The 25917-nt window shown below is 43.4% G+C and overlaps 1 protein-coding gene and 1 long non-coding RNA gene across 4 annotated transcripts; one reads left to right on the top strand and one right to left on the bottom strand.

Moving 5' to 3' along the window:
* Window positions 1-193: 193 nt before the first annotated feature.
* On the bottom strand, window positions 194-3818 carry LOC148685787 (uncharacterized). 2 transcript variants are annotated; one of them, XR_015949924.1, is made up of 4 exons: window positions 3691-3818; window positions 2912-3026; window positions 2327-2412; window positions 194-1133 (listed from the first exon to the last, which is right to left on the bottom strand). It is a non-coding gene; the product is annotated as an uncharacterized LOC148685787 (long non-coding RNA). The 2 variants fall into 2 exon arrangements; XR_015949923.1 differs by lacking the exon at window positions 3691-3818 and having other exon boundaries at window positions 2912-3634.
* Window positions 2369-25703, top strand: LOC118093867 (cytochrome P450 2J2-like). Of its 2 annotated transcripts, none has more exons than XM_088669284.1 (9): window positions 2369-2430; window positions 13387-13549; window positions 15396-15545; window positions 16706-16866; window positions 18306-18482; window positions 21371-21512; window positions 21896-22083; window positions 24118-24259; window positions 25285-25703. In XM_088669284.1, exons 1-9 carry the CDS (start codon window positions 2386-2388, stop codon window positions 25479-25481), a joined length of 1365 nt encoding a protein of 454 aa, XP_088525410.1. In that variant the 5' UTR covers window positions 2369-2385; the 3' UTR covers window positions 25482-25703. The 2 variants fall into 2 exon arrangements, with proteins under 2 accessions (XP_088525410.1, XP_034989538.3); XM_035133647.3 differs by lacking the exon at window positions 2369-2430 and adding an exon at window positions 10859-11116.
* The last annotated feature ends 214 nt before the right edge of the window (window positions 25704-25917 follow it).

Below are 25917 nucleotides of genomic sequence, written 5' to 3'. Positions count from 1 at the left end.
AGGCAGCAACTTCTGGACATGAAGTGCACCACATGAGAGCTCCAAGTGGAAAGCATCCGCAGGCCCCCACTTTTAGTGGGGGCAGTCCAAACTCTAAAATGTCCTAATAGCAGCACTGATCCCACTAGCCTTTACCAGTTTTCAGAGTAAGTGGTCTTTCTTGAATTAGAGATCAATGAGGCAACAACATATTATTGCCTATAATTCTTTTAATAACTGCTGCTTTTAAATTATTTACAGCCAATTTCTTTTTGCGGAAACACTGTCAGAAAAAAGGGATAAATTTAACTATTCAACAGAAATCAAAGTAACCATTTCCTCAGGATCTAGAATTACCATGCCAACAGAAAAAAAATCTACAAAGGTAGCTGGAAGTATTTGGGGGCTTAAACTTGACAGCACAGCTGTTTGGGGTGAATGTTTAAATTCTCCAAATAAACCTCTAATTTTTATTCAGCAGCTAAACATGCCCCTTCTATTGAAGTAACCCTGATAGAGAAAAGGAACTATCAGTGGCCAAAATGCTTTAGAAAAGTTGCAACATCCATCTCCCCCATCTACTTCTATCCCACTCTTTCTTCCCAATGTCTCAACAAATGAAACTGATTTGTAAACATGTTATGAGATATAATATATTTCTGTAACTCAAGAAAACCTTTAATAATAATAATTAAAAAAGAAATGTTGCAAAATGAAAATTAAAGCCTGGCATTTCTCAAAGAAAGCACCTTTTCATGGCATCAGCTTTATGATCATACATTGATAGCAAGGCTTCACCACTGATGTGAAAAGGGACAACTAAAACAACTCTTTATGCATGCCAGGGAATGGCCTGGAATGGCCAGGGTCACTCTGTCACACAGATTAATGGGAAATAACTCCACCCGTCCCGTGTCAGCTCTCTGCCTATGTCAGCTGGAGAGCATCCAGATAATGATGTCGCTGTGTCCTGACGACTTCCAGATAATTCCTTGGCATGCCATGAAAGGTTAACAGGTTTCAGCCCTGACAAAGCAAGAGAGCCCAGGCGGAATACGACAGGTTGACTTGTATATGTTGTGCTCTAGTAGATAACGAGCACTTGATAGTCATTGGAAGGGACAGCTTCTGCCAGAGTCCTCAATTTATAGCACCTGCAATTAAATAGAAAGCAAGCAATTTTAGGCCCTAAAATAGAAGCCATGATAATCCACGCCCAATGTGTCAGGCAAAATGGCTTTGTGATCCCACTAACATAAAGGCCATTATCTCAAAACAGCACCACCGATCCTTCTCACAGTTTACTTGCCCACAGAGATATGCAGGAAGGGCAAAAATATCCCAACAGGTTAAACACTCAAACTGCAAGCAAACAGAATCTGTACCACTCTTTGTTGATATGCATTACAAGAAAACAGAGTTTATACCTTCTTACATATGAGGAGCTGGGGGAGGGTTTTGCAGTTAACGTGAACGAAATGAGCTCTGCCACACTACTGTATTCCTGGATTTAACTTCAGGCAAAGAATGCATTCTCTGAGGAGTTCTTGCTAAACTGAAATTGTAGTAGCAGTTCTAGAGTAATTCAAGACAATACAACAGCAGGCCCTATTCAGATGCTCTACTTCTGCATTAAATCAAAACACACAGTAGCTCTTTCCCCTGGCATTGTACAGGGCTGGTGTCTGTAAGGAGCCTGCGTGCTGCTCCACACATGAAAGCCCCCCTATCTTCCCTGCAGGTGCTTGGACGGGCACCATGTGGAAGGACTACTCAGCACCTGTGACACAGCCCTGCCCCTGCCATTTGACCCAGAAGCAGAACACCTGAATAGAGACTGCCTCAACCGGGTGCATCCACAACAACAGGGGCCCCACATAGGCTTAGGGGAAACAGGAGGATGAAAAGTTGGGGTCGTGTTTTTGGAGACTCTCTGAACACAGGATTCAGATCCAGCCTTCTGCATAGCTTGGCAGAAGGGTAGAGAAGGGCAGGCAGCCGCAGCCTGGTGACCTCCAGAATTGCTGGACTCCTGACTCCCATCAGCCCAGGTTAGCATGGTCAATGGTCAGGAATAACAGGACTTTTATAGTCCAAAGCTTCTGGAAGGCACCAGGATACAGAAGCCTAATCAAAGTCCGCTGAACAGACGGTCCTCTGCAGAGAAACCTGCTGGTCTGAAATCGTGCATCCTTTGCTTACCGGTACTAACACAAACACACACTACGGTTTCTTGCCAGCTAGCAATACTGCAGGAACCCATTTGGGGGCAGCAGAGTGTGCTGAATAGGGAAAGGGACACCTGTTTGTGTGTGTGCAGCGGCGGATGTGTGTGTGCTGCTCTTACCCTTATTAGCTTTCGCTTTCCGCTTCTTTCTCTTCAAGGCCAGCATCCCCATCTGCCGGATGCACAGATGTAGCAGCTTCTCCTGCCTGAGAAAGCACACCCAGGTCAGCAGTGACTCATGCAGAGATTCAGAGGCAGGGCCTTCAAAAGGCAAACAGCTCTTGCACATCTGGAGAGGTGCTGCAGCACAATGGGTAGAGCACATGCTTTGCATGTCAAAAGGTCCTAGGTTCAATCCCCAGTGGCATCTCCAGGTAGTGGTGGGGATGCCCCACCTGAAACTACTGCTGCCTGTCAGTGTAGACAGTACTGAACTAGATGGACCAGTGTTGATTCGACATAAGAAAACTTCCTATGGACCCAAGTGTAAATTGAAACATGCTTCCAATTTCAAAATACAGAAAATAAGAAAGGTTCCTTAACCCTCAGAAGTCTGGGAAACAAGCACAACACACTAACAGAGTAACATTCATGATTTCATCGTTCAAATTAGCCCAATACACTTGCCCCCAAAATATCAGCGACCCACTATAGTTAATGGCATTGTCCCTCAATTTAGCATTCATGTGTCACAATGCTGCTTACCTCTTTAAGGTTGTTTATCTGTTGGTCATAGCTTGTCTGAGCAGCTTCCAGCTGAGAAATGTACCACTGCTGATCCCGACATTTCTGGAAGACGGTTGGTGACCGCACCTGGAACCTGCGGGGGGGGGGGGGGAGGCAGAAGGAGGGGAAGACTTCACAATGCTTACAAAAGTCCCATACAAGAATAATGCATGTTTTATTAGCAGTTGGGTTCTCTACTAAGCTGTGACAGCAACCTTGTGTCACCATCGTTAAAGAAGAATCTGAAAGGAAGGACAGAGCAATATTTAAATTTTTGGGTATCTTTGGAAGTTGATTTGGCTGTAGGATTACCCGTAGTAGTAGAAGGTAGTTGGTAAGGAAGGTAGATATAGGTAAGTGTTAAAATGTGAGGAATCTGTGGTAAAGTTTAGTTTATTAAAATGGTTAAAATTATGATTTATGAAAACTGTTAAAGATGAGTTAAAATGAAAATCAGATAGGGGGGACTCGAGGAAGTCCACATAATAATGTTCAGAAAATGAGAAGCAAAAAGGGCCTCGCAGTAGTAAACGGACTAGAGAAAACCCCTGCACAACTTGTGAATGGACTCAACGGGATTTTATGAATGGAAAATCCCGTTCCCAGCTTCGGACTTCAAATCCGCTGCCCGTTCTCAGCTTCGGACTCCAAAGCTGCTAGGCTGTACAGTACTGAGTTTGCACTCTCAACTGACTTTTAACCGCCGCTGGCAGGGAGAGAGAAGATAAGACAATAGGTGTAAATTCTAAACCGCTTACGTCACAATGGACTGGCTGCGATTGCATGGAAGCGGAACTCGGGGAGCGAAGCAGAGTTCAGCAAGCCGGCCAAACGGCTTGTGAATGCTAAAAAAAAAAAAAAACCCTAATAAAAAATTTAGACTATTATTGACCTGAAAAAATACAACGTCAGCCCTCTTCAGTCAGTAAGGCTAATAATTAGATTTAGCCACATTTTTGAGATAAATAATAATAATAAAATGAACTACAAAAAGAACAGAAAAGGCTACCAGAACTTGGAGGGGGGTGGGGTGGGGTGGATTACGGATGCCACTAAAGGACCCCCTCTGAACAGCGCGCACAAGTCAGGCTGCTGCTACTGCAGCTCGCGCCCGCCCGGGACTCCAAAAAGCACTTTCCTATCTCGCGCCAACTGCGCCCCAGCCAGCCACCTTTTCCGGTGCGCGCGAGACTGACGACACACAGGGTATTCTTGGGAGGGAAAAAGAGAAGGCGGAGAAAGAAGAAGAGGTGGGGAGGGCAAAAAAAAAAAAATTGGCGCGCGCGGGCAAGTTGCAGCTTTGTATATATATTATCTCTCTATATACAGTATTAGAACCCACATAAAGTTTTTATTTTCCTTTTTAAAGGAGAAGGCCACTCCTGAAATATGGTGTTGCGACACTGCAGCAAGCAATGAAGAAACAAAAGCAAAAATGCTTTCCATGAGAACTAGGAAATGACCTCTTTGGACAACAGAATGACCCTTCTTTTCTTATCTCTGTGGCTGTGATCTTCTTGGTGACATTGATGCTGTTAGGCAGCTGAATGTACATGCGTACTCCATCTGTTTCCTTCCCTCCCACCCCTTGCCTCCGCTTGGCCCCAGGCACTGGCAACCCACGCTATGCCACTGCAGCTGTATGAGGCTTGCTTGCTTGGCTAGTCATTTTACCAGTTTGTACTGTTTTTAGTGGTGTGTTTTTTCTGCTTCACTCTGATATTGCAGTATATAAATGGCAGTGCATAAATTATTTTATAGATTAAAAAAACCATGCATACATAATGTGAAATATCAATGCTGCAGGCTGTCTCAGAAAGGTGTGCTGAATACATAAAAAACAATGTTTTACTTCATTCCTCTAGGTGGTGTTTGCAGCCTCTATGGGGCAGGCTGCTGAGAAATAGAGCTATGGAGGCCTTTTCCTAGCCCCTATTTTATTCGTATACCACTTATCTGTCAATAAAAGCTCTAAGCAGTTCACAAAACCTGAGCTGTCCAAAAGACCTGAGACTTGTTGTCCTGCAAAATAAACTTTGGCCTGGCTGCAAGGTGGAGGTTTGGAGTGTGCAAGAGCTACAGTCAGCCCTGGGCTGGGGAGGAGTAAGTGGCCAGTTGGAATAATGGACCATTAATTTATGAATTAGCCTTATGAGCAGTTTTGTCTCCTGATGCAGTTGCTACGCCCAGCTCAGGGTGCCAGTGAGAGAAGAAATAGAAGGGAGGTTTGTAGTGTGTGTGGATAATGTAATTATATAGTTTAGCCACAAGGTGGCACTGGACTTAGTTGTATGGGTGACGTTTCCTGTTGCTCTTCTCTTCTTGTGTGAGACACACAATGAACATTTCTGTCTGCCGTCTCTACTACTATGTACTGCTAGCCTTTTGTGACACAGTACACAATTTGGCCACAGGTTAGGAAAGAGTCTGTGGATGCGTAGAATAGTGTAGATATGGGTGGAGGTGGCTTAATTAGATTTACAGGCCAACCCTAGAGGGCAGTTTCCTTGCCCATTCATTTCTCAGTAGGGCAGCTGGCCCAACCCATTGGGGTGCTGGTGTTGGCTTATAGCCAGAAGGGGTGTGTGTGTGTGTGAAGGAGAGGAGGTGCTGGCTTTGTTGTAATTTGTATTGGACAGGAAGTTTGGTGAGATTTCATTGACCAAAAAGACTTCCCCCAGCGGCCTTAGTTTGCATCAATCATCTGGGATGAAGTCTTTTTGGACTCAAAAATCTAAAGTGGGAGTAAGTGAAAGACATACAGGGGAGGGGAGAGCATAGCTAGCAAAGACTATGATAGTTTTTGTTTCTGTCTCAGGCTGGATTGAGATGCTTTCTTGGTTGTGTAGCTGTTTGGGGAGAAAGCAGCTACTTTGGATCATCACTAGCTTGTGTTAGGAGCGAGCCAGCAGGACACCACACCAAACAAGTTGGAGTTCATCTGAGACTGCGCCTGCATGAAGCTAACTTCTCCCCCTCTTCATGTCTCCCCTGGTTCTGGGAGAAAAGGGTGGGGGAGTTTGTTACAGCAGGAGAGGAAGACACCTGTGACTCTTTGCCAGCTAGACCCATCTCTGTCTCTTAGCCCCCCTCCACTTCTGCTTCAGCTTCTGCCTCTGAGTCTGGACTGTTTTCTGCCACAGACTGCCCCCTATTCATTAAGCCCTGTTACCTCTTCAGTTTCTGAAACATCCTCCTCGCAGTTTTCTCCCTCTTCTCCAACTGGTGTCCCACCCTGGCTCTGAGCCTTCTTCCTTTGCGGGTTCCCCAGCTGGTTCCTTGGGCCATTCCTCTGCGTCCAACCAGTCTATTAGTATATACCAAATTAGACAATTGCTGCATCCAGCTCAGAATCGTCTCTAGTGAATGGCAGCTGCTTTCCAAGGTTTCAGGCAGGGGTCTCTTCCAATCCTACCTAGAGATGCCAGGGATTGAACCTAAATTAAGTTGAGCTTGAAGCTTCACATAATTCAAAAGCACGTCAAAGTGCAAGTAGATAAATAGGTACCACTCCGGCGGGAAGGTAAACGGCGTTTCCGTGCGCTGCTGTAGTTCACCAGAAGTGGCCTAGTCATGCTGGCCACATGACCCGGAAGATGTACACTGGCTCCCTCGGCCAGTAAAGCGAGATAAGCGCCGCAACCCCAGAGTCATCCACAACTGGACCTAACGGTCAGGGGTCCCTTTACCTTTACCTTTATGGCAAAGTTGGTTATGCTTATGAAATACACTTTTCAGTTTGCTTCATGTTAATCTATCCTAGAAGTTACTCAGAGCAAACTGTCTACACAGCGAGGGAGCCTTCATCTAAGGAGCTACCTGCTGTTGCACAAAGGACTATGAAATTGTGCCTTAAGTCCCTTTTACTAAAACATTCTCTTTTTATGTTTGGATGAATAATTGGAGAGTGAGGTGGAATCTCCTCGAAATTTAGCAATGCTGTGCATATGTTAAAATGTCAGCGCGCAATTAAGGCATTGTCCTTTTGCCTGCTCATCTGTGTTTGCTGTGCAGCTCAGGTGTTTTTCTTACGCAATTCTTGTGCAATGGACCTGGAAAAGTGGAGCACCTCCTGCAGAAGATCTTGCATATTGATAACAATTTTTGAAAAGGAAGTATGCCATTCCTATATGTCATGCCAGTGTCTCTGGATTCGATGCTAATTGTACCTAATTGTTATGCAGCAGAACACCCAAGTTGTTTTATGTTGTTAACAATGACTCTAAGAACATGACATCTTCCAGGAGGAATCTAAAACTGACTCAAGGGGCCTCAGAATCTGCTCCGCCACTACCTAGGGACCTAGTCATATGCTAATTGCTAGCTTCAGAAAGGACTGCTGGCTTAATTTGCAAATGTATAGGCTTGCAACAATTGTTTACAGAGACTACCTGGATGTAATGGGAACCTATACACTGCCAAGCAATTTATTGTTAAATGGAAAAATGTGGATGTTGCATGACACATCTTGGCATATTGATTTAAAAGTGTATTTTTCTACATACGAGCTTTGGATTTGACCTTCCTTTGTAAGAGAGTGCTGGTGTATTTTGAAATACACCTCCACATAAGCCCCCATTTGCAATTGACATTTGAAGCCTCTTAGTAGGCTAAAAAACCTGTCCAGAAATTGGATGCAAGTAGGGTTGCCACCTTAGGTCGGACAAAATATGGGACAAGTCCAGGGGTGTGTGTGTGTGAAATGGGGGGAGGGCTAAAATTACTTTAACTGGTGCAGAATGAAATGACTTCAAAGCAATCCAAAGCAATTCCAATGTTGGTCATACTAGAGTAAACCCAATGAAATTTATGGATCTAAGTTAGCAATGCACTTTAATTGCAATGACTCACATCCTCTCCACCTGCTGAATTTCTGCCTATCAGAAGAAAGGTAAATGTAGAAATCTGGCCAAAGAAAGAAAGAGCTGGAGATAGCAACAAATTCTGTTTCTCTCCCTAACAGAGCTTTGCCTCCCCTCCAACATCCCTTTCCATATAACTGCTAATGCTAATTCATTCACTCTCTCTCTCTCTCTCTCTCTCTCTCTCACACACACACACACACCATAGTCAGACACGTTCACCCAACAACTAGGGTTACAGCTTTTCTTGTCACAGATTAGGGTTGGTTTTTTTTTATAGCATTTATAGAATCACAGAATTGTAGAGTTGGAAGGGACCCTGGGGGTCATTTAGTCCAACCCCCTGCAATGCAGGAATCTTAATTAAAGCATCATTTAAAGCAGTGTTTCTCAACCTTTTTTGGGCAAAGGCACACTTGTTTCATGAAAAAAATCACGAGGCACACCACCATTAGAAAATGTTTAAAAAATTAACTCTGTGCCTATATTGACTATATATAAAGTAATTCTCCCACGGCACACCAGGCAACATCTCGCGGCACACTAGTGTGCCGCGGAACAGTGGTTGAGAAACACTGATTTAAAGCACTCTTATATCACTTTAACAGTAATGTAGTCTCCCAAAGAATCCAAGATTGTTTGGAGACCCCCTAGTCTTCTCCCAGAGTCTTGGGCCAACCTAGTCCTGCCTCTTTAAACAGACTAGAATGGCTTCCCTGAGTGGGTCACCATTTGTAGTTTCAGCATTTGCCTAGAGGAAAGTCACTACCGTAAGTCCTAGCAATTCTGCCAGTCTCTGCTTCCTCCCCCTGCATTTGTAATATAAGGGGTAATAAGGTTGGTCTGCAACAGAGGGGTGCTGAAAAAAATACTGACTTGTAACAATTCTAATAATTGTAGGTGGCATGTGCCATCATAAAATATGCATTTAGTTCTGTGTGTGACAAAGGTCGCGGGGGGGGGGGAGGGGAAAGCATCTTTCAAAAACAATTAATTGGCAGGATTAATAGAGGACACCTGATCAGTGATCCACTCGCATTCACAGGCACCAGAGCTGCTGCTTCTGAGACAACATGCTAATAATAGAAGTTCGCCTGGTGCCTTCATTATACACCTTTGGGCGCCAAGCAAAAACATTCATTTTTAACCAGGCCTTCGGTTGATTTGATTGACATCCTATGTCCTTTTAAAATGTTGTTTTCTTTTGGGGTGGGGTTATTGGGTTGTTGTTTTTATTTTGATTATAAATTTTGTAGTTTTATACTTTGATTTTGTTCCATGAACTGCCCCTAGACCTCTGGGTATAGGGTGGTATATTAATTAATTGAAGCTACAAACATGAGTTTGACCAAACTGCGGGAGGCAGTGGAAGACAGGAGTGCCTGGCGTGCTCTGGTCCATGGGGTCACGAAGAGTCGGACACGACTAAATGACTAAACAACAACAGCAACAAATTAATTAAGTAAGTAAGTAAGTAAAAAAATAAAAGGCAGTGGACCGAAACAAAGAAAGCCCCCTTCCCCAAATGCCTGGCCACTTCTTTCATCTTACAAATGCAACACAACACAACACAACACAACACAACACTCATTACTCAAACTCAGTGGTGGGACCCTGCTCTTTCTCTCTCTGCCCTTTGAAAAGGCTGCTCCACTATTGGCTAGCCTGGAGCGTCAATCAGCCGGCTATGGAGGGGAGGGTGGCCTCAACTTCCTAAGTACCTACCATGTTTAGTTGTGCATGAGACAAGCAAGTTGGAGCGAGCGCCCAAATGCCCGACCCCTAGGTATGGTCCCGCCAGCAGGGCTCTTATGGCCCATTAAAAAGTTTTGGAAATAGGAAGGTAGCGGGCAAAATGAAATAACAACTCAGCACTTAAAGGATCTTTGTCATGCTGCTGAACCCCCGTTTCGCATTGCCCAACAGTGGATGGAAACAGGTGGGACAGTTTAGCTATAAAGATAATATCATTAGTCTGTTACTTGCAGCAAAACTGTAGGTGGCTCAGAGGTGGAAGGAAACTCAGGCAAATACTTGAGTCGTAGCTCAGTGGCTGAGTAAAGTGTTTGGATATATACCAGCGATTCCAAAATTAACAAATGCTGCTTGTGACCCGAGGCACTTCCAAAAGAGGAAATTCTTAGGGCCCCTTTCCTTGGTTAATCAAATGGCAAACTGGATACATTTAAACAATATATATGTTGTGATAAGGGATGAGGATGTTTCAGAAAGATGCACATGCAATGGTGAAGCATGCATAAGCATGCCAAAAAAAATGCATATTGGGCATAAATTACAAAGATGTGGTATATTGGGAGAAAATTGCAGGAAAGTGCTGGTGAATTTTCCCGAGGATTTAATTTTTTTCAAGAAAGAACAGAGGCAGAAATTTGGGGGACTGAACTGAAGAATGGAAAAATGAGAAAATGAAATGGATAATTTGCCCTTCTTTGTGACAGCATGTTTATGCTGGGATAAACTTGCCTGAGCCATAGAGCTATTGGAGAGAGAGAAGTGGACAGGAGGACAAAATGCCCACGAATGGTTCTGGTTCTTTATATTGAAGTTAATCTAATAACGTATGTCACAGAAACAACGACAACGACAACAATAAAATGCAAGACCTAGGTTTAATATGGGCCAAGCAGCTCATCCCACTTAAAGGTTAGTTAAATACAACCCTGATGTATCTCAGGTTTCTGTTTACAAGAAGAGAAGCAAAAACAAAATTCGAATAAAATGAACAAATACTATAAAAATAACTATTGGCGTAACAGAATCCATAACAGAACAGTAGAGGAAAGGAGACTAGCAAGAATCATTACAAAACAAAACCAAGACCCAAAGGCTGTCATAGGATAGAAACATTTTGATTCACTGCATAGGAAACCCAGACTATAATATAATGGGGATAAAACAATTAGCCATCATGATAACAGTTACAGTCATGAGGGTGTGCTATAAATAGATAATTATGATAAATGCTAGTTAGTTAGAGAGATGAGTCCACTTTGTCTTTAAAAAGTGGAGTACATAAATAGGTGCTAGCCGGGAAATTGAGAGAGGTGGCGATGTCTCTGATGAACGCAAAATGCCTTCAGAGAATGGGGATTCCTCTCACCCGGCTCTGCCTGGAAGAAAGGAAGACAGGAACATGGTGCGAGCATCGGCATCTCTGATTACTCTGGTTCCGCGTAAGATTCTGGGCTTGATGAAACTGCCCTGGTCCCGCAAGCGCTACCCTCCTGGCCCCTTTCGACTTCCCATCATCGGAGGCATGTGGCGGTTTGGGGTCACACTCTCCCTGGATACTTTCATGAAGGTACTTCTTTCAAAATATTTTGTCAGCTGAGAAACAAGAAGAGCGAAAAGGCATTGCAAATTATTTCCTTTATTTGAGAACTGTGGATAATGATTCACCTGTGAAATCTAGGGCTGTGGCAATTGCAATGTGCTGTGTTAGATGCTGCATTGTTTAAATTGTTTTTTGTTTTGTTTTTTGGTTGCTTCTTTAATTCCTTACATATTGAATTTTGATGTATTACAATTTTAATTCCTTAAGATTAAAATCGTAATGCAATAAAATGCACAGTGTAAGAATAAAAGAAGGAATACAAATAAGAAATCAAAATGAATATTCAAATCTACAGACATGCTGTGGAGCATCTTAATGCAGCTTGTGGACTCATGGTGGTCCATGGACCATATTTGGGATCGCTTGATCTATGGGTCTTTTAAGAATTTATGTGGAGAAGAAATCCTTGAAACAATATATTTATGGTCATCTCTCCAACAAAACTACTGATCATTTTAAGTAGTTTTAGTTAATCATCTTAGTTGGTCTTTAAGGTGCTACTGAAGGAATTTTTTTATTTTGATCATTTTAAGGTTAGTGTGTATCCTATCAAAAATTTAGTTACAACGATCCCAATCCAATTAGTTTTTCAGGATTTTTTAATTCCAGCCAGTTAGTCAATAATTCTCTTCTGCTTGGTCACATCACCAACAAAAATGATCTTTCTTTTTTTTTAAAAAAACACTAATTATGAAATAACTGTTTGCATGGATGGCCATATTCATTATCTCACATCAAAGTTTGTGATATTCCACCCATTGATGGATGTGGAAACAAATAAAGAGACCTCAGTGGAACAAATACCAGATCACCAACCTCTTGCCTTTGAGAGAGAGACCTGACTCTTTGGGAGTAGGTGAGATACTTGTGGTTGAAGGGAAGCCTGTCTGAGCAGGTGCAAAAAAGTTATTTAAGGCCATGTGCTAACTGCAGAAATACCCTTTATCATCTTAATTCGATATGTCACCTTCTTAGAAAGCTACTGTCTCAAGGCAGAGAATAATAATAATAATAATAATAATAATAATAATAATAATAATAATAATAATAATTTTTATTTATACCCCGCCCTCCCCAGTCAAAACCAGGCTCAGGGCGGCTCACACCAATAAAATTACAATAAAACATAAAAAGCAATTAATTAAAATACAGATTGAAATACAGTATTAAAATTTAAAATGCAGCCTCATTTTAAGTAATCCATAAATCCAAGCCATGAGGGAGGAAAAACACAGGGGTCAGACTAAGTCCAACCCAAAGGCCAGGCGGAAAAGCTCTGTCTCGCAGGCCCTGCAGAAAGATGACAAATCCCGCAGGGCCCTGGTCTCCTGTGAAAGAGCGTTCCACCAAGTTGGGGCCAATACTGAAAAGGCCCTGGCCCTAGTAGAGGCCAATCTAGCCACCTTATGGCTCGGGATCTCCAGAATATTGTTGTTTGTGGACCTTAAGGTCCTCCACAGGGCATACCAGTAGAGGCGGTCCCGTAGGTATTATTATTATTATTATTATTATTATTATTATTATTATTATTAGAAAGCTACTGTCTCAAGGCAGAGATCTATAATGTTCTGTCCTCAAGTAGTGACAACCACAATGTGCTTTACGTGCGACTGCTCTTGAAATTGCTCCAAGAGCTTCACCTAACACTGCAGCACCCCCTCCCAACCAGTATGGCTTCTTTTATTGTATATCCAAAATTGGCACCACCCATGAACCAGACAGTGGTTCTGCAGGCTCAAGGAAATCCTAGGGTTTGCAGAAGTGCACAAAAAAAACCCTTTAGAAAATTCATGAGGCTATGCGGGGGAAACACACCCCAAAATATCAAATTGAGGGCTGAGAAGTTTTTTGGGGGACAGCCTGCTGGTGGGAGGAGGTGGAAAACCAATTAGGAAGTGGAATGTTATGAAGCACCCTGTTATAGTGGTCCTGGCTGACTGGCTAGAGCCCTGAATTGCAAGTGACACTTGCCCAGACGGCTTACACTGCAAAACTGAAACCACAAAAGATTCAAAAGAAACACAACCTGCAGCCTAGATCATGTTCTATCCATTCCTGGTAACATCCAGCTGGGCTGCAGCATTCATTTCTCTTACACATCTTACCATTCCAACATTTCCCGAGGGATGATGCAAATCAAAATGCACAGGGCCCCTACAAGCCAGTACTTGAAGCTTCAAAAATAACCTAATTATAACTAATCTCTTATCTCTTTCCCTTTTTAATCTGAATGGCAGCTGGCAAAGCAATATGGGAACATTTGCACTGTATGGATTGGGCCTATACCTGCAGTCATACTGTCCGGCTACAAAGCTGTCAAGGAAGGCCTGGTCAACCATTCAGATGATTTTGCTGACCGCCCAGAAACGCCGTTCCTTAAAAGTGCAGCAAAAGATAGGGGTAAGTTCTTGGTTTGAGTAGGAGGTTTTACTAGCCTTTTATCCAGTGAAAGAAACAAAGGACCCTTCCATATGGGACTTTCTCCCTATGGGTGTCTTCTTCTGCAACATGTCATTGATGCAAGAATGTTGTTGTTTAGTCGTTCAGTCGTGTCCGACTCTTCGTGACCCCATGGACCATAGCACGCCAGGCACTCCTGTCTTGCACTGCCTCCCGCAGTTTGGTCAAACTCATGTTCGTAGCTTCGAGAACACTGTCCAACCATCTCGTCCTCTGTCGTCCCCTTCTCCTTGTGCCCTCCATCTTTCCCAGCATCAGGGAGTCTTCTCTTCTTATGAGGTGGCCAAAGTATTGGAGCCTCAGCTTCATGATCTGTCCTTCCAGTGAGCACTCAGGGCTGATTTCCTTCAGAATGGATAGATTTGATCTTCTTGCAGTCCATGGGACTCTCAAGAGTCTCCCCCAGCACCATAATTCAAAAGCATAAATTCTTCGGCGATCAGCCTTCTTTATGGTCCAGCTCTCACTTCCATACCTCACTACTGGGAAAACCATAGCTTTAACTATACAGACCTTTGTTGGCAAGGTCATGTCTCTGCTTTTTAAGATGCTGTCTAGGTTTGTCATTGCTTTTCTCCCAAGAAGCAAAAGCAATGACAAACCTAGACAGCATCTCAAAAAGCAAGAATAGTAGTGGATGCAAGAATAGTAGTGGATGCAAGAATAGTAGTGGATTTATACTGGACCACCCACACCGCTTTATTAGTTGTTCTGCTTTCCCAGTGTTACTGCATTATCCAACGAAAGCTGGACAACCCTCCACCCAGAACATTTGCATAATGGAAAGTTACAGGATTTCAGCAGGAAGTAACAGGACATGCACTATTCGGAAAGGGAGCAGGGTGGGCCCCTCTAAAAATAATTTCTTTGTGCATTCATGATGGTTTGTGCTCTTGATGGTTTTGGGGTGGCCACAAAGAAGCTCTTCTTTCAGTGCTGTTTGTACAGTACCTGCAAAGTTTTGGGGCAGTGACTCACTCCCAGTCTGTGCATATTGATTAAAGAGCCGCAGTTCCACAATGAAACTGGTACTGCAGTGGAAAAAAAGAAGAAGCTAGAGGTACTAGCATTGTAACCAGTAAAACGAATGCACTAAAGCAATAAACCCACTTCTGAATGCAGCCTTAGTATTTCCTATGTAAAGAATTCTTTTAAGAGCAGTTTTTGCATGCACTAATTTTCTCTGATTCTTGATGGCCCCAGGTATTCTGCAAACCTTAGGACCCCACTGAGCAGGCTGATACCTCCCTGCTGTTGGCCTCATTTTGGCTCCAACCCTGTTGGCACTCAGCACTTGAGTTTGGTTAATAGAGGGAGTGATGATGAAAGTCTTGTTTCTCATATGCATTTTCTGAAACAGTCACCACATCAGAGATCTAACACTCTACAAGGAATAAGATGATTCTGCGCCAGTCTTCCTGTTCTTAGGTTCTTTAACGCCTAGGCATGAACTGCACTGGTGTTTTCTAGGCTGCTGATGTATTAATTTTGTAAGCAATAATTTCTTACTGGTCTGTGATGGCTTTTTCGAGAGCCAGTGTGGTGTAGTGGTTAAGAGCAGTAGACTCTTAATCTGGGGAACCGGGTTCACGTCTCCGCTCCTCCACATGCAGTTGCTGGGTGACCTTGGGCTAGTCACACTTCTCTGAAGTCTCTCAGCCCCACCCACCTCACAGAGTGTTTGTTTTGGGGGAGGAAGGGAAAGAAGATTGTTAGCCGCTTTGAGACTCCTTCGGGTAGTGATAAAGCGGGATATCAAATCCAAACTCTTCTTCTTCTTCTTTAGGTATTGTGCTTTCAAATGGTCACACCTGGAAGCAGCAGAGACGGTTCAGCGTGGTTACTATGCGGAAGCTGGGGCTGGGGAAGAAAGGCATGGAGCACCAAATAGAAGAAGAGGCCATTGAGCTTGTGGAGATCTTCGCACGTGCAAAGGGTATGTGATAGCAGAAAATGAGGCTAACTCAGGTTGGTTTGTTATCCACCTCTGCCTGAGACAATCTGTGGGTTGCGGCAACTTCCTGGGACTCACAGCAGAAGAGGGGTTCAGTTTTGGAAGCTGAGAGAGAAGCATTCACTGGCATCCTGTAAACTGGGTAGGGATTGCTTGGGAATACAAATATTTAGCAGCCACGGTGCAAAGAGTCAGTGCCTAGTTTGCATCCTCCTGGTGTATACACACACACACACACACACACACACTGGAACCTTGGTTTACGAATTTTCGGCTTACGAACGCCGCGGACCCATCTGGAACGGATTAATTCACTTTCCATTACTTTCAATGGGAAAGTTCGCTTCAGTTTATGAACGCTTCAGTTTAAGTACTCCGTGGACCGTCTGGAACAGATTAATCCACTTTCCATTACTTTCAATGGGAAAGTTTGCTTCAGTTTATGAACGCTTCAGTTTATGAACAGACTTCCGGAACCAATTGTGTTCATAAACCGAGGTACCACTGTGTATATATATATATATAATTGATGGAAGATGATGAATTGTAGAGGTGGCATGACTTGCTGTTGTTTGAGTCTAATACATTGTCTGTGAATTGTGCAATTGTCTCACCCCAATTTTATTAAGTAGGCAAAGTGTGTTAAACTGTTTTTTAAACTAAGGAACTTTCTTAATGGTTTATAATGACAATGGCCAGGGAAGGCTGCAATTAGCACAGTAAATTCAAAATGTTTAATTGAGTGTTAATTTAGTTTACAATGAAAGGAAGCTGAAATTAATTAACAGGGTTGGGCTTGGGTCACCATGCAATATATTCTCAGGCTCTGGCAATAATTTGCAGTTGACAGCAACTAATTAGAGTGATGCATACAATGAACTTTCGGTTGGATCCAAGGGTGACTTGTATGAGCAGAAAGGCGCTTGTACTTGAGTCTGGTGCTCTCACCCCTAGTTTCTGCAGATTCTCTCTTCTGTTGCAACCTGGCCATGCTCCATCACTCACCACTAAGGAGAATTCCCTGATCCTGAAGAGCAAATTGTTGAGAAAGCAAGAAATGCACTGGAGTGTGTGTGTGTGTGTGTGTGTGTGTGTGTGTGTGTGTGTGTAAACACTGGATCTCATTAGGATTTCATCTACAGGGCAGCCATTTGACCCATCCTTACACATCATCAATTCAGTCTGCAATGTGATATGTGCCGTGTCCTTTGGATACCGATTTTCTGTTGAAGATAAAGAATTCCTGAGGCTGATGGAAGCCATTCGGATTAGCTTACAGTTCGGAGGCAGCTTCTTTCATGGCGTGAGTAGGTTGAAGCTTACGCTTGGTGGTGGGCGAATGGAGGAGAGCATGAGATGGGAGGCCCGTGAATTGTGGTTGCCTACAGGAGACGCTGTGGGCTAAACCACTTAGCCTAGGGCTTGCTGATCAGAAGGTCGGCGGTTCGAATCCCTGTGACGGGGTGAACTCCCGTTGCTTGGTCCCAGCTCCTGCCAACCTAGGAGTTCGAAAGCACATCAAAATGCAAGTAGATAAATAGGAACCGCTATAGCGGGAAGGTAAACGGCGTTTCCATGTGCTGCTCTGGTTTGCCAGAAGCGGCTTTGTCATGCTGGCCACATGACCTGGAAGCTGTACGCTGGCTCCCTTGGCCAATAATGCGAGATGAGCGCGCAACCCCAGAGTCAGTCACGACTGGACCTAATGGTCAGGGGTCCCTTTACCTTTACAGGAGACATCAGTTCAAACTGGGATAGCCAGCAATGTCAACTCCAGACATCCCCATCAGCCACTCCCATCAGCCCCAGGTAGCATGGGAGCTGTAGTCTAAATCATCTGGACAGCACCACATGGGCTACCCCTGCTGCAAAGGATATGTCAGTATACTCTCTCTCTCTTTTTTAAAAAAGATATGTTTGTTGAGTTTTCAAAAGCAGCAACCTGCAAACAAGACAAACAGTGTGGGAGCAAAGGACAAGAACTGTGTGCAGCACATTACTGCAGTCAGTATAAAATGAATAGAAGGTTCAGTACACTCTTGCAAATGCCATAATAAAATAGATTCCACGAAGGGACATTTTGGAAGGAAGTGGCCCATATTGATAAGGAAGCCTCGCCATCCAGACATGGTCAGAGGCAGTAAGTGCTTCTGAAGACCAGTTGCTAGAAACCACAGGAGCGGGGGGGGGTGCTCTTGTGCTCAAATTGGTTGGCTACTGTGAGAACGGGATGCTGGACTAGCTATGACCTGATCATGGAATCATAGAACCGTAGAGCTGGAAGGGATCATGGGGGTCACCTAGTCCAGCCCCCTGAAATGCAAGAATCTTTTGCCCCATGTGGGGCTCGAATCCCATAACCCTGAGATTAAGAGTGCCATGCTTTACCAACTTGAGCTATCCCATATGCAACAGGTTCTTATGTTCCAATATACACATCTTTGCAAAGCAAATTTTACACTGTTTTCACTATTATCTATATACCGGTACTTCTTATGTGCCATTTACCCTCTAGCATATGCATTTTTACACATTGCTTGGCTGGAGAGCTGCACTATAAATATCAGAGGAGTGCGGATTTCAAAGTGTGGCTCTGTTCCTGGTCCTGTATCGTTCCGGAAAGTTCAGGCCAGGGAGGTTCACCTTATAAATTTCTAGCCCTCAAGAACAAGCCGAAGCATGAGGTTGGAGTTGACTTGTGGGTTGTGTTGCTGATAGGATGTGCCTGTTCTTTCCTTGTAGCTCTATGAAATTCTCCCGTTTGTCATGAAATTTCTCCCGGGGCCTCACAAGACGGCTTTGTCCTCCATGGAGAAGGTCTTTTCATTTGCGAAGAACGAGATAGCAAAGCACAAGGAAGACCAGACCGTGCATGAGCCACAAGACTTCATTGATTTCTATCTATCTCAGATGGAGAGGGTAAGTAACTGCTTTGTGGGCGAATGCTCCTTCTTCGATGAATCATTGCATTCTCTGTTACAATCAAACAATAACATCTGCGGGACTTATTATTAGCCAGCTGCCATGCAGTGAAAAGGTTGGGGAAAGTAGATCTTTTCATATCCTTGACAGTATAGGACAGGCTTCCTCAACCTCAGCCCTCCAGATGTTTTGAGACTACAATCCCCATCATCCCTGACCACTGATCCTGCTAGCTAGGAATCATGGGAGTTGTAGGCCAAAAACATCTGGAGGGCTGAGGCTGAGGTTGAGGAAGCCTGGTATAGGAACATAATAAGAGCTGCTGGATCAGGCCAATGGCTCGTCTAGTCCAACATTCTGTTCGCACAGTGGCCAACCGGATGCCTGTGGGAAACTATCAAGCAGGATTCAAGCACAAGAGAAACTCTCCTCAATTGCGGTTTCCAGCAACTGGGATTCAGAAGCATGGCTGCCTCCAACCAGGGAGGCAGAGCACAGCCATCCTGGCTAGGAGCTGTTCATAGCCCTCTCCTCCCTGAATTTGTTTAACCTTCTTTTAAAGCCATCTAGGTTGGTGGCAGTTGCTGCCTCCTGTGGGAGGGGGTTCCATAGCTTACCTATGTGCAGAGGTTGGAAGGCCACCTCCCATGCATGATCTAGTTGAGATTCCTGCATTGCAGGGGGTTGGACTAGATCAGGCGTCCCCAAACTCGGCCCTCCAGCTTTTCAGGGACTACAGTTCCCATCATCCCTGGTCCTGTTAGCTAGGGATGATGGGAGTTGTAGTCCCAAAACAGCTGGAGGGCTGAATTTGGGGATGCCTGGACTAGATTCTCACAATAAGAACGGGGTTTTTCCTTCCAGACTGTCATTGTTTGTTTGTTTTGTTTTTTTGGATGGGATTCAATCGCATACAAGCAAATTTAGGGTGCATGATTATACAGTGGTCCCTCGACTTACGAATAACTCGACATCCGTAGGTTTCGACTTACGAACGGGACAAATGGTCGCACGCTTACGATTTTTTCTACATCCGAACGGAAACCGTTGGCGGCTTTAAATGCGGTTTCCTCGACTTACGAATTTGTACATGCGTTTTTTTTTACTTACAAATTTTTCCGAATTCTTTTTTTCCTATGGGAAACCGTGTTTTGACTTCCAAACTTTGTGCATTCGGAATGGATTAAGTTCGTAAGTCGAGGGACCACTGTAGATGATTGTTGGAGGTTTTGAACAATGATCTACTTTCCCCCCCAAAGATACGGACAGTGACAGGGAAATGCACTTGGAATTGTGGGGTAACAATTGCTTGGATGCAATTTAACCTCCTCACAAACAAATCAGGATGAATGCTCAAGGAGCAGGTCATCTGGAAACACCCTCCCATCCAGGTCTAGTATCAAGAAGAGAAATAACATGGTGTTCCGATAGTGGCAGGATTACTCAGGTGGTAATTCCTCTACTCATCCTTGGTCTTCCTTGTGGCAGTCACCATTTGACCTCTGCTCACTAGGCAGCTGGAACTTCCTCAGTTCCTGATGGAAGTAAGTCTTAGTTGATTAGCTGTATGCACTTATGTTGATTAATCAATAAAATTTACGTACATAGAGGCAAAAAACCAGTCATTTACATCTACTGGTTGCATTATTATCAGATAAATGAAATGTTTAAAGAAGATATGAAGAAAAATGGATTTGGTGAAATAAGATCAAAATTTGAAATTGAAATATTGGATAGTAATTTTAAAGTGTTGTTAAAAATGTATAAAATTTTGCTGGAATGGCATTTAAAAGATGAAGAGGTTAAGTCGGTAATGATACATTGGGCAAAAGATTTTGGGTATAACATAATGTCAGAATGGGAAAAGCTTTGGAAGGAAGGAAGGAAATTTACAATGTGTAATGCGTTAAGAGAGAATATGCTTAAAATGATGTATAGATGGTACATTACACCAGTAAAACTGGCTAAGATATATATAGTTGATAATAAGTGTTGGAAATGTAAAGAAAAAGAAGGAACATTTTATCATATGTGGTGGGAGTGTAAAAAACTGAAAAGTTTCTGGGTGATGATATACAATGAACTTATAAAAATGTTGAAATATACATTTGTTAAAAAACCAGAAGCATTTTTATTAGGAATATTAGGACAGGAGATTAAGAAGGCAGATGTAAAGCTTTTCCAATATGCAGTAACAGCAGCTAGAATATTATTAGCCCAAAAATGGAAACAGGAAAAATTACCAACAAAAGAGGAGTGGATTATAAAATTGATGGAGTACGCAGAAATGGACAAAATGATGGGAAGTATCCGAGAACAGCGGGATAAAATTTACAGAATATTTGAAAGACAATGGTACAGAAATGAAAAATGTTAGTAGGACTGAAACAATCTTTGTAGATATAAGTAGTAAAAGACATTGCGTAAGGACAGTATAATATGAAAAGACAATATAAGAATGTTAGAATTTGGAAATATAGTATTTAGAAATAATGTTTGAAAGTCATTAGAAACGGGTGGAAGGAAGTCGAGGCTTGGAAAAGCCACAATGGAAGAAAGATAAAGAAATTAGGAGTTAATGTAAAATGTTTATGTATGTAAAATAAATAAAAATGATTTGGCAAACAAAACAAAACAAAACCCACCAATAGTTTTGAAGCAAAAAGTATACTTTTCTGATTTAGCACATCTGTGTCACAGCAGGTATAATCTCAGGAAAGGCACCCCCTCATTTAAAGAGGCACTTCACTGCCTGCAATTTTTATTAGCACTTGTATTTTATATGGAATGCCCGTTTTTCAGGGCTTACACTGGTCTTAGCTTAGTTGGCTGGGGCCTGTGCGTCACTGTGAGCTGAATCTAACCTCCGCTATTGCTCACAACAGAACAAGGATGACCCCTACTCTACCTACAATGAAGACAACCTGGCTCAGTGTATTTTTGACCTGTTTATCGCTGGAACAGAGACAACTGCTACCTCTCTGCAATGGGCACTGCTCCTCATGTCGACACATCCAGAAATCCAAGGTGAGAGGGAACTGTGCAATGGCAGCAAGAGGCCATTTTGACCTCTTCATCTTTGACCTGAATTCCTCTCAGATTGGCCCCCATCCAGCCCATTACTACTTCTGGTCAAACACCTTCAAAGCCTCTCTTGATTCAGATGGAATGGAGAGACAGAGCCATGTGTCACTAGCATACTGATGGCACCATGATCCAGACCTCTGGAAGATCCCTGCAGATCTTGAAAATCTCAGAAAATCATTATTCAGGTTCCCCCCCACCCCCAGCAGATCTAGGTGGAATACTTTCCTGTGGAACAAATACCCCCTTAATGATTGCTTGACTTGTTTAACTTGAGATGCTTCATCCGAAGCAAAACTTAATTCTCTCTCCACCATTTTCCTCAGAGAAAGTCTACCAGGAGTTGGAAGATGTTTTCGGTTCGTCTCACTCAATCCGCTATCAAGATCGGAAGAAGCTGCCCTACACCAATGCTGTGATTCACGAGATCCAGCGTTCAAGATATATCTTATTATTTGGGGTTCCGAGGCAAAGCGTGAAGGACGTGAACCTGCATGGTTTTCACATTCCAAAGGTATAGACGATTGTGACAGTTGCATTGCTATAGCCTAGGGGGAAGGTGGATCACAAGAGAGGCAGATTCCCTTGTAGTGCAAATTCTGAAGAAAGTACCGGTAAACTATAGCTCCTTCCATTTCCAAAAAAAATGAGGGGAGTTCATGCAGGTGGTATCTTGTGCTGGGTCCTCCAGATGTTGTGGACCACAACTCACATTATCCGTGACCCCCGTCATTGATCTATGTTGGTAGGGGCTGTTGGGAGTTGTGATCCGCAGCAGGAGCGGTTGGTGAGCAGAGGTGCAGCAGCAGAGTTGCTCCTGCTTCCTGGGAGGAAGAGGAATGAGATGACAGGGGAGATAACATCTGTGCAGGCACATTGGCTGCATTGATACGCCCACTCAGCAAGCACCTCCTCTCGGTAAGCAGTAGCAACTCCACTGCCAGGAGGTCAGGTGTACAGCATGTTGCCTACTCCTGGTTTAATGTATCATCCCAGCTTGTGGCTTGTACATACCTGCCAAGTTGCTGTGGGAGAAATAAGGGACCGGGCCGGAAGTAGCGCTGCCGCCATTTTGGAACTGGGCGGAGCATGCTCAGAAGTGACTTTTGATGCTGCTTTGCCCAGTTCCAAAATGGCCACCGTGCCAGAAGTCGCACTGCAGCCATTTTGGAACTGGGCAGAGCAGCATCAAAAGTCACTTCTGAGCATGCTCCGCCCAGTTCCAAAATGGCCGTCGCGCCAGAATAAAGTGGGAAAAAACAAAAAAAATCCGTTTTTTCAGCTAGGAACAGCTGGAAAAAACGGGGATTTCCCGGGGAATATGGGAGACTTGGCAGCTATGGGCTTGTACCATCTGTTGCATGCCTTCAGGTGTTTGGATGTACTCAATTGGCAACAAATAGCACCTTTGGGTGGGGTGGTGGTGGGGAACTTTGGTGGGACTGTGAGAGGAAGGGTTAATTTCTCTTTCCCAACCTTCAATGCTGCCCAGGTTGTAACTAATATTCAGTTTATTTTAAATGCATTTTAATTGCACCCACCCAGTTAGGTCTACTTTGGTGCTTAGTCTACCCTGGCCAAGATAAAGGCCCCATTTGAACTGTACATTTAAAGCAGCATTTAAGTTTAAACTGTTGTGGCTCCCCTGGATGAATTAGGGAGACTGAGAGAATTCCAGGTGCTGAGAGTTAGGAAGCCCCTATTCCCATTATGAAGCTACAATTCTCGGAGTACCTTGGGATGAAGGATTGATTGCTAAACCTCTCTATGTATCGCAGCTCTGAGGGGACGAGGAGTTTCCTACTAACTTTCAGCACCCTTAACAAACTACAGCTCCCAGGATCCTTTGTGGGGAGCCATGATTGTTGGTATGGTACTGATATTGTGCAGACGGGACTTAACTGCCCCAGAAATGCACAGGATCGCTTCTGTGGAGCTTCTTCACAATTTGCCTCCTTCCATCAGCACTCAAGACTTTTAAATTCATGAAGGTGCAAATCTGAAAATTCATCATTTGTTAAAGAAAGAAAATGTGATTCTTCAGTTCCAGGAGAATGAAGCTTGTATGTAAAGATTAGGGGATATACCGTAATAATAATAGCAATAATAATTAATAATAATAATAATAATAATAATAATAATAATAATAATAATAATAGTAATAATAATAATAGTAACAACAACAACAACATATTTACACCCCGCCCATCTGGCTGGGTTTCCCCAGCCACTCTGGGTGACTCCCAACAGATTTAAAACAAACATCAAACTCCCCTAAATAGGGTTGCCTTCAGATGTCTTCTAAATGTCAGATAGTTGTTTATTTCCTTGACATCTGATGGGAGGGCGTTCCACAGGGCGGGTGCCACCACCGAGAAGGCCCTCTGCCTGGTTTCCTGTAACCTCACTTCTTGCAGTGAGGAAACTGCCAGAAGGCCCTTGGAGGTGGACCTCAGTGAGCGATGGGGGTGGAAAATGGGGGACCTGAAGGGCAAAAGTGCAATGTTCTGTTTAGATGCATCCTGAGACACGTCTTCCTTCTCTGCAGGGGGCTGTGATTGCTCCAGATCTCCGCTCTGTTCTTCTTGATCCTAAGGAATGGGCCACACCTAAAAAGTTCAACCCAAATCATTTTTTGGACGAGGATGGGCAGTTTGTCGACAGAGAAGCATTTCTGCCATTTGGTGCAGGTATGTGCAAGAAGCTCCGACGGCCACATTCAGACAACACTTTATTCCATTTTCCTGACGTTTTCTTACCAGATGATTTTCACATTCTGTGTGATCTCTACACAACATAAATGCCACTTCTGGAGATGTAGCGGAATCTAGTGGAAGTTTAGCACTCGTTTCAGTTTGTGTCCAGAAAGCAACCTGTTCTCGGCTCTGTTAGTACGGAAAATAGAGCCACAAAATTTGGGGTGCTATTCCAACATACAGTTCTCTCCGACCATTTTCATTGGTGCATCATGGCAGAACAGAAGCACACATGCACACTAAGGACTAGCATTGGATACAACCCAATAAAAATAGTTATAATAAGTATTATTATTAGTAATAACTAGTATCATTTGTAAAAACAATGGTAAGTATTAAATACTACTATTAGTACTACTAGCTAATGATAGAGCGTTTAGCATACAGCTTTAACATGTAATTTTAGTACGTATAATTCTTTTTAAATTACTGGTTTGATTCTTTATATTACCTTCATTATGAACCTTGTTTTCCATGTTTGCTTTTACTGGTATTTTTATTGAACACTTAGATTGTCTTTTGTAAGCCGCTTAGAGGTCTTTAGTTTGAGGAAGCAACTAAAGCAACTTTTACTAGACTCAGGAATTTGGGGAGATCTGGCCTCCTGCAAACTCATAACAATACTTAAAAGGGAGATTTAAATAAACAAATTACTGAAATAAAATAAGTAACCAGTCCTGATCTCATGCTGAGCCCAGGTCTTGGTGGCCCCTGGAATAAAGCCCACTCTCTCAGTGACCTCCCCCCACCCCAAAGTTAAAAGGGAGGCACGGGGGGCTCAGGAATAGTAGAAAGAGGAGTTGCTTTAGGATGCTTTCATAGGTGGAATGAGGCCTTGGCCCAGAGACCCAGATTCTTTTCTCAGAGTCAAAGCAAATTGGTGACCTGGTAAATACTCTGGAGTATAGGCGGAATAGCAGATAATTCAGTTCCTGCTTTCCTTTTTTATTTTCCTGCAGGTGCTCGGGTGTGTCCAGGGGAGCAACTGGCAAAGATTGAGCTCTTCATCTTTTTCACCAGCCTGGTGAGAGCATTCAGGTTCCAGCTACCAAAAGGAGTGAGAGGAGTCCATAGGAATCCTATAATTGGGCTGACGGTCCGTCCTCGCCCCTTCAAACTCCATGCTGTTCCCCGCTGCAATAATCTCCCCCTTTAATCATTTCCCAGACTCCTCACATTCTTTCTTGGCTTGCTCAGTTGAGCTTCTTCAATCTGTGATGCCACTGGTTGATAAATGAGTTGCCACCAGCCTAGCAAATATTCATTGTTCCTCATTCAATTGCTGGTGCACAAGTATCCGGGACCGATTTCTTGCAGTTCTCCTGTGTGTTTCAGAGACAGCAAGGGGTTAGCTGAATAAACTATTTGGTCAGATCTATGTTCTGAGCTGTGAGTGTATTATTTCGTAAAGAATGAACTGTTACATGCCACCCCAATCTCTGTGAGCGCTACGAGATTCCAAGGGCTGCAGGCACACTTATCAGAGTCTGTGTTCCCTTTTGGGACAACGAGGCACAATAGAAACGGTGGTGTCTTTATGATTGAAATATACTCGGAGTCAAGAGTGAATTTCATGCTCTTTATTCAGCTCA

Source organism: Zootoca vivipara, chromosome 5 (genome assembly GCF_965207765.1).
Source record: "Zootoca vivipara chromosome 5, rZooViv2.hap1.1, whole genome shotgun sequence".
Taxonomy (NCBI): domain Eukaryota; kingdom Metazoa; phylum Chordata; class Lepidosauria; order Squamata; family Lacertidae; genus Zootoca; species Zootoca vivipara.
Note: the sequence above shows the minus strand (reverse complement) of the source record. Positions and strands in the feature narration are given on the sequence as shown.

What these genes read in the sequence shown, in the direction of transcription:
- LOC118093867 (XM_035133647.3), top strand. Translation starts at nt 10,886, where the DNA reads ATGCCTTCAGAGAATGGGGATTCCTCTCACCCGGCTCTGCCTGGAAGA. An exon ending in GATCTTCGCACGTGCAAAGG is followed by an intron (nt 15,546 to 16,705) that starts GTATGTGATAGC and finishes TTTCATCTACAG; the next exon opens with GGCAGCCATTTGACCCATCC. An exon ending in ATGGTTTTCACATTCCAAAG is followed by an intron (nt 22,084 to 24,117) that starts GTATAGACGATT and finishes CCTTCTCTGCAG; the next exon opens with GGGGCTGTGATTGCTCCAGA.